The sequence below is a fragment of the Chlorocebus sabaeus genome, chromosome 7 (genome assembly GCF_047675955.1).
Source record: "Chlorocebus sabaeus isolate Y175 chromosome 7, mChlSab1.0.hap1, whole genome shotgun sequence".
Lineage (NCBI taxonomy): Eukaryota > Metazoa > Chordata > Mammalia > Primates > Cercopithecidae > Chlorocebus > Chlorocebus sabaeus.
The window spans coordinates 53,305,582-53,318,589 of NC_132910.1; the positions used below are offsets into that span (position 1 = coordinate 53,305,582).

General features: G+C 38.7%; 1 protein-coding gene across 1 annotated transcript in view; it reads left to right on the top strand.

The window, feature by feature from the left end:
• Positions 1–11,240: 11,240 nt before the first annotated feature.
• BANK1 (B cell scaffold protein with ankyrin repeats 1) overlaps positions 11,241–13,008 on the top strand; it is a 312,609-nt gene continuing 310,841 nt past the window's right edge. The window contains exon 1 of the mRNA XM_007999400.3: positions 11,241–11,722. Coding sequence (XP_007997591.3) covers positions 11,653–11,722 — 70 coding nt within the window. The 5' untranslated portion in view covers positions 11,241–11,652. The remainder of the gene's footprint in view (positions 11,723–13,008) is intronic.

Genomic DNA, 13,008 nt, shown 5'->3' on the forward strand with positions numbered 1-13,008 from the left:
CTTTCCCTGTGATTCACCTATGACAGTCTGCCAAGGGTTCCAGCCAGCATCCCTATCTGCCACTGACACCTCAAGTACCATTGAAACTGATAAATTATACGGCCCAAGTGGCAGAGAAGCTTGCACAGCAACGTGAACCTGTTGAAGAGCATTCTGTTATTCTAGACCCTACTCAAAACTAGCAGCTTTTTGAGTCACTCAGTAGGTGGGCAGGAGTAACAAACTGAAATGGGGAATGTGTTGCCTTAAAAAAAAATCTAAATCGTCCTGCTGGGCATTGTGCCTCTTTCTTGGTTGTAGGAGATGTCTGATGCAACTTACCTTCCACCTTAGAAGGGATAACTCACCATGTGCCACACCATTGGACCACTAGAAATTTCACTGAGGCAAGAAACCTATACATTTTAGTTGGATGTATATTCCAACTAAACACAGAAATGTCACCAATAAGTCCAGAGTAGTTGCTACTTCGTGCTCACTGGACCCAATCAGCATAATGTCATCAATGCAATGGACCGGTGTGATATCTGTGGAAGGGGAAGGCAATCAGGATCCCTGCAAACTAAATTGTGATTTAGGAATGGAGAGTTGATATACTCCTAAGGTGGGACAGCGAAGGTATATTTCTGGCCCTGACAACTGAAAGCAAATTGTTTCTGGTGGGCCTTATGGACAAGTATGGGGAAAAGGGCATTTGCCTGACCAATAGCTGTGTTCCATGCACCAGGAGATGTGTTAATTTGCTCAGGCAAAGAAACCACATCTGGTACAGCTGCAACTGGAGACATCATTGATTAAGCTTATGAAAAACCACTGTCATTCTCCAGGACCCATCTTTCTTCTGCACAAGACAAATAGGATAGTTTAACGGGGATGTGGTTTGATCACCAACCCTGCACATTTCAGCTTTCTGATGGTGGCACAATTCTCTGCCATCCATCCAGGGACAGGGTATCATTTTTGATTTACTGCTTTCCTAGGTAGAGGCAGCTATAATGTCTTCTATTTGGCCTTTTTCAGAATAATAGCCCTCACCAAACTGGTCAGAGAATCAATGCAGGGATTCTGCCAGCTGCTAAGTGTGTCTATTTCAGTTATGCATCTGGAACTAGGGAAATAACCATAGGATGGATTTGGGGACCCACTTTAGCTGAGCTAAAACTCCACTGATCACCTGACCTCCATATACCTCTACTCTAACTAGAAGGCCACAGTGGCATGTCAGTTCTTCTGAATCAATGTCATTTCAGAGCCAGTAGTCCTCAAAACGTCTGATTATTTTCATTTCCCCAATGCAGTTACCGTGGTAAAAGGCTGTAGGTCCCTCTAGGGAAGGGTAGAAGAAAGATTAACAATATCAAATTTTGGTAATTACTGGGTCCTTCCTGGAGGTGACCTGGCCTCCTCTCTATTCAAAGTGTTTGGGGTTAGTAAACTGGCTCGATTCTTGGAACAGATTGAGGGGCTGTAATTCTCTGTTTTTATGATTCAAGTTTGCCTTGTGTTCACTCGACCTGAAAGTTTTCTGCTCAGACAGATTAAGTAAGAATTCAGTAGGCTTTCTATCTATTTCACTTCTAGGAGCACCATGGCTAACTAGCCAACTCCACAATGAGAGTCAGACTATTCTAATCGTTGCTTTGCCTCTGCTTTCCATTATGGTAACAACACCCACTTTGCCTTTGGGTTGAGTATTACTATTTGGCCCCTGCCACTCTGGGATTCAATTACTAAGTTTTCCAATTGAGTGACTGTGGTTCCCACTGTAAGGTCTGGTTTACAGAGAAGAGCAATCACAGAGCTCTTCATGGATACTGTGGTTCCCCTCACAAATCTATTTCTCCAAGTACTGTTGAAAGGACTCTCCCACAGGTAAGTGACATGTCCACTCTAGCATTACAATCTTCCTAAGCCTTTGAATCCTTTCGTGTACATTAAATCAAGAGAGATTGGACATTTCCAACTGGTGCACGGTGGGCCATCTTGATCCATGTGTTAGCCAACGAAACAAACTATTAGCACCTTTCATAATTTCCTAAGCTGCAACATTGAATGCAAATTCTGTGCTCAGTGGGCCCATATTAACAAATTTGGCCTGATTCAACTTTATGTTCCTTCCACTATTACTCCGTGACTTTATTATACACACATATTCCCTGGATTTCTGTTTGTATAAATTGAAAAACTCAGGTACCTCTTTCAGAGTGTGGTGCAGCTCCTCATGGGCCACACTTTGTACCTCACCTTAGGGTCCTGCTAGGACTTGACTCCAGTTACAAGTCTAGAAGCAAAGAAGGGTGGTGGGGGTGGGTCCTGAGGAAAATCAGCATTGTCTTATGTGGCAACTGACTCAGGGGAGGCATTACTGTTTCCTCAGGCAATGCAGGGTTAACCCTTCAGAGGTGGAATGGCCAATACCACTGTGGGTAGATATGCTGCTGGCACTTGAAGTAGGGAGGACACTTCTGCTGGCAAATAGACTTACCAGAATATAGGAGCTCAGTGCCCTCAGTCTCATTAAGGTCTTCCCACACATCCTCACCCCAGCATACAGGATCCCATTCTTCCCCAACAAATGCCCTCACATTAACAGTAGACACCGAGAAGTGAGAGCCCATCTTTCATTTTCATTCAGCCAATCAAATGACAAGGGCTTGCATTTGACTTTCAGCAATTTTGGCCCTATGACTACAGGAGAGAAGATTCTGGATCAGGGCACACTTAATAAGCTCTTAGGCTATTTATGTGGGACTTGAGCCAGAAATTTGAATACCTGAGCTCATCTTTTTCTTCCATCATTTTTTCCAGTAACATTAGAAGCAACCAACCAAAATCATTGTATTCCTTGGTTTTCTACAAATATTCGAAAGTATCATATATAGTTACCAAGTCCTTGCCTCTTATGAGTGACTGACTAGGAGTATCAAAGGCAGATATTTTATATTTCCATAAACAGTTCATACCATGGGCTATGAGTGCTCTCTGTACTGTTAACAGTAGAGTCCTTAGCATTTTTAGGTCTAATTAGACTACAGAGCCAACTCCAGAAACCCTGAAACCAATAAAGGAAACTCATTCTTAAATTCTGTTCCTCTAGATCACTTTTGGTACCAAAATCTATATTAGCCAGGGTTCTTCAGAGAGATAGAACAAACAAAATATAGATAGATAGATAGATAGATAGATAGATAGATAGATAGATAGATAGATGATAGATAGATAGATATAGATAGATGGATGGATAGATAGATAGATAGAGATAGAAAGAAAAATGAGAGGAGATTTATTCGGGGAATAGGTTCTTGTGATTATAAAAGCTGAGAAGTCCCACAACGGACTATCTGTAAGCTACAGAACCAGGAATTCTGGTAGCATGACTCAGTCCAAGTTTGAAAGTCTCAGAACCAGAGAAGCTGATGAAGCTGATGGTGTACTTCTCAGTCTGAGACCAAAGCCCTGAGATCCTGGTGGGGGAAGGGGCTGCTGGTGTAAGTCCTGGAGTCCTAGGGCCAGAGAGCCTGGGGCTCTGATGTCCAAGGGCAAGAGGAGGAGAGTGTCCCAGGTCCAGGAGAGGGAAAGGAAAAGCCCTTTATTTCTCCTTTACTTTTCTTTTTTTTTTTTTTTTTTTTTTTTTTTAGTTCTATCTGGGTACCCAGCTGAATGAATGGTGCCTGTCCACGTTGAAAGTAGACTTTTCTCACTCAATCCATGGACTCACATGCCAATCTCCTCTGGAAATACCCTCACACACCTACCTAGAGGTAATGCTTTACAAGTTATCTAGGTACTCCTTAATCCAGTCAAGTTGACCTCTGAAATCAACCATCACAAAGGGCTTACAGTTTATTACAAGAAGAGTATATTAAACAAGTAAAAATAAACTATATAAGTGGTGCTACTATAAAAACATCAATAATTACAGGGGACAGGAAAGTCACCAGAATAGGGGGTCAGTTCATAGAATCTTGAATTTAAAGGCGAATCCACTGTTAAACCCATGGAGGTAATCCTTTAAGTTTCTGACAAACGTAATGTAATAAAAATACAATGCTTAAATCAGGGTTAATCTGACTAGTTCATTTCAGATTCACAGTGTCCACGAGTCTCACACTTATCTACACTATCATTCTAGTTAATCTGGACACCTAACAGAGAGTGAGATCACTTTTGTGTCTGTATGAGAATCAGGTAGCTAGGCCTCCTCCTGGGAAGAGGAGGCTCACTGGTTATATTTGTGTAGGAGGAATTACCTTGATCCTTGAGTAACAGTTACTTATGCAAAGGGTAAAAAAAATGACAAGCTTATCTCATATGTCAGTTCTTCCTGTCTCCTTTAAGGTACTATTTCTGATTATTTTAAAAAGTGGCAGACAAGATAGAAATTGCAATCTATCAGTGACCGAAAACAGAGCTGTTTTTACAAAGCATGAAAGATATAAAAGAAGAAAACTCCCAACATAGTTGGTATTTGTCCATTCTACTTCAGAGTTTGAAGAGAAGAAGGCCGAAGAAATAATTACCCCTTGCTAATAGTACTACCACATTGACAAAATATAGCAAATATTTTAAAAATAATGTGCCATAAAAGTGTTCTATACAATATATTTACCGATTTGTCACACACACATTCACACACACACACACACACACACACTAGTGTAGGTTACAGTTCACTTGTAAAAAGAGTTTTGATGCATGAAGGGGCACTTGTCTTTTCCTGAATTGAGACTATTTGAGTGACTATATTTTCATTAGATTAAATTGTATCCCGGTAAGGAACAGGGAACATTTCTCTCATTCTAAGACCGGGCTAACTTCCATTTGTCCTGCCATAACCTGCAAAGTATTCTATATAATCCAGTGCTTTCTCCATTATATTATCCCTTCTCTATTATAATATTGTAATACTCTATTACAACTACTTTATTACAATTGCTCTTTTTGTCTTATTTTTAAAACTCTAAGGATAAAAACCATGGCACATAGTAAATAATATTTAATTCCAGAATGGCTACATAATAATCTCTCATAATTGTTTTAAATATTTACTTTTTAAAAATATTGTAGTGCAATTTCATGGCAAGTATTCATTGAGTCTATACATTGAGATTCATTTATTTTTAGGTGGAATTTTTATTGTGTCTAATGATTATACTGTTAAGGTTTCATTATAAATTATGTCTTTTAGTGCATAAAATGTCCATCTTTTATATGCCATTATTAGCATATTATACACATAGAAGATGCTTGGTAAGTATTTACAGAGTAAAAACTTTTGTTCTTAATCTTACATTTCTAAATTACTTTTCTATTACTTTTAAGTATTATTTTTAGTTTGTTCCAACATTTTTCAACAGGAAGCAAATGTAACACAATTTTTACAAGATATTTTCAATAGCATTCATGAAATTAAATACATTTTCTAGATCCCTCAGCAGAATTTTTCAAAGTGCTCTTCCACTCACATTTCTGCCATTAGCCAAATTCACCATACCGCTCAATTTCTCTGTATTTTTACCAATTCAAGCTACCACCTGAGAGGTAGCTAGACTTGTAAGTTAAACTCTTATTTATCCTTCAATGTAATTTTAAACATCCTTCTCCTATGCACATTTGACCTAGACTCAGAAAGACACCACCCGTAAGTAATGTCTTCTCTTTCCTTCAAGCACATACATGATGTTTCTAGTACCAAGATCTTTGCAAAGAAGTACTTTTCATTGGTCCCAATAAAGATGGCCTGAGATTTCCTTTAGCATTCCTCAATGGCTCAGCATCCATGAACTCTACGTAATATCGTGCAACAGGGTGTACAGCCTGAGCCACTGAGAGCCCTCTATCCTGAAATCTTATGATGGCTTACTAGGGCAGCAGGAGTTTTCCATAGGTGTCCTCTTGAAAATACTAATTGCTACCACACAGCTGGTCCCTCAGAGGGTGGGGAATGCACTCTAAACTAGCCACAAGAAAGGAGCAAGAGAAGCATTCAGAAGATCTGCAGGAGATGCTATTTTCTTGGCATTGGTTTTTTGTTTCAAACATTTCTGTAATTTGTTTTCAGTGAGAATTTTCATCATAAAAATGTCACTTTCTGCTTGTAGTTCCTTTCTTAGTGCTTTGGAAAAGTATTCATTATGCTAACTGCATTTTCTTCTCTGAATGGGTGTTTCAGATAGTGACTGCAATAGCTTTTGTTTTTCACTATGATTTGAAAAGAAACTAACTTCACTTGCCTCAAATAAATGTCTGCATTTTTTTTCTTCTAAACTATTAACAGGCTACTCACTACCCTATGAAATTATGAGGTAGATATTCTATATTCTCTTCCAATTCTTAGATCATGTCAAGAGGTACAGTTCTTGGAACCTGCCCTAAGCACAATAGTAGCTAGTTACATCATTGACTGAAACACATTATCTTTGTTTCTCTTCCTGTTGAAATTTTTCTCCAACCACTTCCTGTTGCTATCTTCTGGTTCCAAACACTCCCAATTTCAATGTTTCTTCAGTATGAATTATTTATAATGGAACCTTCCCTAACAATCACATTACTTACAAGAATATTCTTGATCCTTCTAATGGTCCAAAAGTATTTTTCATTTATCATGGAACTATTTAGTATTATTTTACCCTACACAATTTTCCACAAAATCTGAAGCAGAATTTCTAGAAGGAAGATATTTTTGGAAGCAAGGGCTATATCTTATTATCACTGTATGCTCAGTGCCCAACATATAGTAGGTATTTACTAAACTCTTTTTGAATGAATTAATGAATAATAAAAATATAAAGAGCAATGAATGCTGTTTTATCAATCCTGTTGACAAATGAAGCTAATAAGTTTGGAAGGGAGAGCCCTGTGTTATTATATGTTAGGTAAAGAGTGGGGCTGAAATGCTAATAAAATCAATAATTATAGAGTAAAAATGGAAGCAACTTACCATAGTTTACAAAAAACAACTAAAAAGAGAAATGGAGATTTTAGCTTTCTTGACATTCAAGTGTTTTATAGTATTGTCTGTTAAAAGTCAGATTTAGGCCAGGCATGGTGGCTCACGCCTGTAATCCCAGCACTTTGGGAGGCTGAGGTGGGTGGAGTACAAGGTCAGGAGATCGAGACCATCCTGGCTAACATGGTGAAACCCTGTCTCTACTAAATATACAAAAAATTAGCCGGGCGTGGTGGTGGGTGCCTGTAGTCCCAGCTGCTTGGGAGGCTGAAGCAGGAGAATGGCCTGAACCCAGGAGGCGGAGTTTGCAGTGAGCCGAGATTGCACCACTGCCCTCCAGCCTGGGCGACAGTGCAAGACTCCGCCTCAAAAAAAAACAAAAACAAAAAACAAACAAACAAACAAACAAAAACAGTCATATCTACAGAGCAAGGTTCCTTCCAGCAAACTCACTTTTGCTTGTTAGTACAGGCAGGGGTCTGACTGGAGGGGCAGTGGTGGTGGTGTGTGCTATGGTATAAGCAGAAAACCTGCTTACTTCTACAAGTCAGACTTAATATAATTGAAAAGAGAAGAATCAGCACATTTATGCAACCACTAGAGAACAAAAGCAAGTACATAATGCAAACAACCATGCAGGAAGGAATATCAAATAACTACCACAATCACCAATTAACAATGAGATATTGCTCCATGGGGACTTAGCACATTAGTGGTGAATGGAATTAAATGTTCTTTAACATATGTTTAGTTAGAAGAATGCACAAAGATTCACCCTATTAATGAATCTTCCCCCAAACTCATCACTGTGAATTGTGTGTTAGCTTCCTATCACCATAAATTGATGTGTTAGCTAGCTGCTGCTGCAACACATTACTACAATTTAGTGGCTTAAAACAACCTAAATTTATTATCTTAGAATTACAGAGATAATAAGTCCAAAATCAGTCTCATTAGACTAAAAGCCAAGATATCAACAGGACTGGTTCCTTCTGTGAGCTCTGCAGGAGAATTCATTTCTTTGCCTTTAGGCTACCTGTATTCCTTGGCTTGTGGCCCCTTCCTCCATATTCTAAGCATATTACTCCAATCTCTGTTTTCTCATCACACCCCCTTTCTAACTTTCACTTTTCTGCCCCCATCTTATAAGGACTCTTATGATTACACTAGGCCCACCTGGATAATCCAAAATAATCTTCCCATCTCAAGATCCTTAATTTAATTCCACCTTCCAGGTAAATAAATATATGCACAGGTTCTGCAGATGAGAATATGGACCTCTTTGGGGGTTTGCTAAACAGATTAGTATTAAAGAATTCAATTAAATGTGAGGAAGCAAAAGAAAATAAAGCCTCCTAGTAACGACAAAAAAAATTATTGTAAAAATTCCTTCAGACATTCCTGGTATTTGGTTTAGTTTTGAGGGAGTAAATAAGAAGTGTAGTAACACCCTGGGGGAATAATATAATTCAGCGTCTAAAAATCCAGACATGACTGTCAAGAGGAAAATTCCCCAATTAACAAATAGCCATGAAGAAGCAACTATTTCACTTTTACAGTAGACTATTGCTTTAGAAAAGAAGCAGTTTTGTTCTTTAAACATATCCAGAATCTAAAGGCAGAAATAAAGCCAATAGCATGCACAATAGCATCCAGTCTGCAAAGGACACAAGAAATCAGCCATGGCAACTGCAGGGCACACCAAACAGCTTTAGATGTCCATTTATTGAAACACACGGCCAGCGTGAGGCTCTTATAATCTTCACAGAGTGGGGTAATAATATTGAGGCTGTCAATATGCTGCTAGAAAAAATAATGCAAGGGAAGAAGTCAATGGATCCAAGAGTTTGATATATTGAGAAACAAGAAACCTACTGTGGCTAGCATTTTTTGATACTCTGTAACAGAGGTAAAATCAGAAACCTGTGATTACACACTGCTGGTGGCATTCTGCCTGAAAAAGCCTCTTGGTGTGAGAATTGCTAAGTGCCTCTTCCCTGAGAACAAGTATGAACCAAGAGATAACCCAACATTCCAGATGGTATCATCTCCTTAAGGGAGAAAGCAGGGGAAAAATAAAGTCAACTGTGATTAAAGATGTGTTTGACACAGAAACAAGACCAAAATGAGTAAAAAAAATCTTTCAAAATACATTTTTATAAATGCACCAGCAAAGTATGAAAACATGTGGACTTAGGTTATCACGTATATGTGTGTGTGTGTATGTGTATGTGTGCGCGCATGTGTGAACATCTATATATCCTCAACCAAATAGCACCAAAATTGTAATAAACTATAAGTACAGTTCACACCTATTTTTAAGGCTATTAGTATTTAATTGTATGGGCCTATAGCTCTGTGGAAAAGTGGATAGGGAAACAAAAAATTTTTTCAACACTTATATATGTATAACTTATCTTATGATGTTCATGTAATCTTTAGCAAGGGCCTTATGTGGCCTTAAAAGGAAGCGGGGGGAGGGGGACAGTTATAATTAAGAGGGCAGGCTATGAAATCAGATCTAAGATTGAATTTTAGTTCTGACACCTACAGTTTTCAACACCCAGATTCTTCATTTGTAAAATATGGTTAAAGATTCCTTGTTTTGAGAACCAAATGACATGAATATTGTGAAATTCTTACATAGAACATAGCATATAGAATACTTAAAAAAAAAGAGTAGTTGTTGACTGCAAACAGTAAAACAAAAGAATAAATAAGTCAGTCAATCGGGTAGTCAATGGCTATTTTCTTATTCAAAACAAAAATGAAGCTAGAATGATTTTAACGGAAGATTTTAAAAATTTTCTAACACAATCTTATTTTTTTTTTTTTAAAAAGTCTTCTTTAAAAAAAAAAAGCCCATAATTTTCAGCAGTTTTTCCTTCCTTTTTTCTATTTACTAGCATCATTTGACATAAGTAATGGAAATGAGCATCTGAAAATATACTGAATTTTCATATTATAAATCTTATTTTCTACAGTTTTGTTAGGAGACAGTATAACATTTTATATCTAGCAAAAACTCGAATACAGTAATTTTAATTTATTCATTAATAATGAATAAATTAGATGAGATATGCAAGGCTCAGAAATATTAAGAATTTCTCCAAACACCCAGATACTGAGAAGCAGAGTCAGGATGGCAGCCACAACCTTCTGACTTCCAATCCAGGGCTCTTCATACAAGAAGACTGTCCTGTACATGTGACAGATGTAAGTTCCTATCTGAATGCTGTCTTTATTAACAAGTTTTTATGTGAATAAATGGGTGCCTTTGAAGATCTGGACACTTAACTGGGGAGCATCATCCGGAGTATTCATGTTGGCTAAAGTAGCTCTTGTCAGGAATACATATATCAGTAGATACATCAGTTAGAATATTCTTTTCTCCAATGGGTTTAAGACATACTTTCCTAAGAATTGGGTTTCTGAAACACTGAACAACACCCAAACCCTGCAATCCAAATTTCTGTTTTTGGCTATTATGCTGAAGTCTCTCTGTTAACAGGCATATATAGAAGACAACCTTTTTTTCAATATAATATCATAAATTAGAATAAATCTTTTGTTCCATTATATAAAGTTCAGAAAATCAACATAAAATTAATAATGATGTTAAAGAAACTACCGGAAATCAGATAAATACAATACAACCTATAAGTGTTTTCAAGTTTTTTGGACACTTCACATACTTCTCCAAGTTTTCTACGTTATGTTATAAAGTTCTAATAAGTTCATTTACGTGAAAAAATTAACGTTTTCTTTGATACTTGATATTTATACTATTCCTAAAAACCACTTCATCCGAGAGAAAGTTTCAAAGAAAGCCTTCCTTTTATAAGAAAAGGAGAGGAACATTTAAACTATGTATTATTACCAAATTGATAGTCAAAAAATATCTTCAATTTCAAAAGGCAAATGACTAGTTTAGACGTGCTTGAGGGAAGAGACATTCACTTTAAGGTTCTGAGACAATTGCTTTGATGTATCTCCATCTTTAAAACAAGCAAACAAACTTTTGTTTGGAGGGGCTATTTAGAGCCATAAATAATTTTTTACTGGGTCTATTTCTGAGTTGGAGCAGGAGTAAGAAATACATTTTATATGGGATTTTTAAATCACTTTTCAATTTATGAACCTAGCCTAGAAAGTCTGTGTAAAATGAAATATTTTAAAAATTACAATATCTGTAGCTTCATTTCCATATCTATCTATGTATCTATCATCCATGTATCTACTCATCTATCTAATCATTCTGTCTTTCCAGCAAATGTTCACTTCTGGTTTCCCTACGTCTGCCTGCAAGTGGGGGCAGTATGGCAGTGTGGAAGACCTAGAAAGGGACAAGGAGAGCTACAGTAACAGAGGCTTAAATATATCCTAGGTGAAAAGGTGAGGAAGGAAACAAGAGCAGAAGTGTTATAAGAAACCAAAGCGGCCTTTTGAGAAGGGATGCAAGAGCAGGCCCCTGAGCAGTTTCACTTCCTCTGGGCGCCCAGCAGAGCGGAGCCCTGGCCTTGCGGGCATGAGCCCCCGGGCTGCGTTTCCTGAGACCTGGCCGCAGCCGCCCGGGGTGGCAAGCGGGCTGGGGAGAGCCGGGGGCCAAAGGAAAAGAAAATCGCGAGGAGTCTCTGGCCGGGAGAGTTCAGGCAGCGCTCGGCGGGCAGCAGTGCGCAGGCCCCTCGGCTTCAGCCGCCACAATGCTGCCTGCAGCGCCGGGCAAGGGGCTTGGAAGCCCGGACCCGGCCCCCTGCAGCCCAGCGCCCCCAGGTGGGTAGTTGCGCATTCGGAGGGCCTTGACGCGGAGGCCAGGCTACGGGTCTCTGCGGAGACTACGGGCCATCGTTAGACAGCAACTGCACTCGGGCACTGAGGCAAGGGCGTCCCTGAGATAGGGCTTTCCCTTTTATCCTGCCGCCGGGCAGACCAGAGAGTTCTTCTGTCCCTGACTTCTCTGAGGGGCATCTGCACGCCACGAGGAGGGAGCGCGCTGGGAGTTCTGGCCAGCGGGCCACCCTCAGTGTCTGCAACTTCTGCAACTTCCCCAGCACCCGGGTCAGGGTCCTGTAGTTTCTAAAGTCACTTTGCAACCTGTTTTAAAGAAATGCGCGTTTTAAAATTATACGTAATCATTTTCAACAGTCGGTAAACACAGCAAAACCGCTCATTTGTAGCGTCACCCATTTACCTGCCCGGCCTGACAAAGCCCAGCCTGGTGAATTGGTAGCGCGGACTGTAAGTGCCTTGCTTCCTGGGCAGGTAGCTTTGCAGAGAAGCTCTACCAACACCACCTCCCTAATCCACTGGCTTTACTAACTTGGTCAAAGGAAAACAGTCAACTTGGTTGAATGCAGTAGATTTACATTTTCAAATGGACGTTAAGGCAGTTTTATTTAGTTCTTTTTGAAGCATTTTAAATGCATTTGCAAATTACATAGTGATATGAAAATGTTTTTTAAATTAAAAAAACTTCACTTAGATATTAATATTACTGGAGTGTTCTTGGTGAGAAATGCAACAAGAAAGTATATTTTGAGTGAAATTCTCTTAATTTGCTGAATAGAAATAAATTTCTCATACCTTTCTAGAATTTTTTAGGTAATGTAATTTTGGCTTTAGCTATTTCTGTTGGCTAGTGCATTTTTACATAAATAAACTTTAGGGATTGCTTTAAGTTAAATAAGAAGTATATTTGTGTCAATGAAAAATGACAAGAAAGGACTTAGAGCCCATGATGTCTTAATATATTAATATTTTAACTATTGCATATTGACATTCTTGAAAACTGTGACTCTGATGGTCTGCAGCAGAGCAGCCTTTGCTAGCATCTGCAGATAAAACCAACCATGTGTTTGGAAATTTGAGCAGGTTACCTCTTTTGTAATTTCAGTTTAACAATTGTGTTAGAGAATGGGGTACAGTTTGTTTCAAACTTCTAGATTAAGCAGTTTAGACAGAAAATGGCTTTTATTTCACTTGATACTAAGCAACACTTTGAGGCACTTGCTATTGTGAATAATGCAAGAGTAATGTGAATCAGTATTTATAGCATTCCA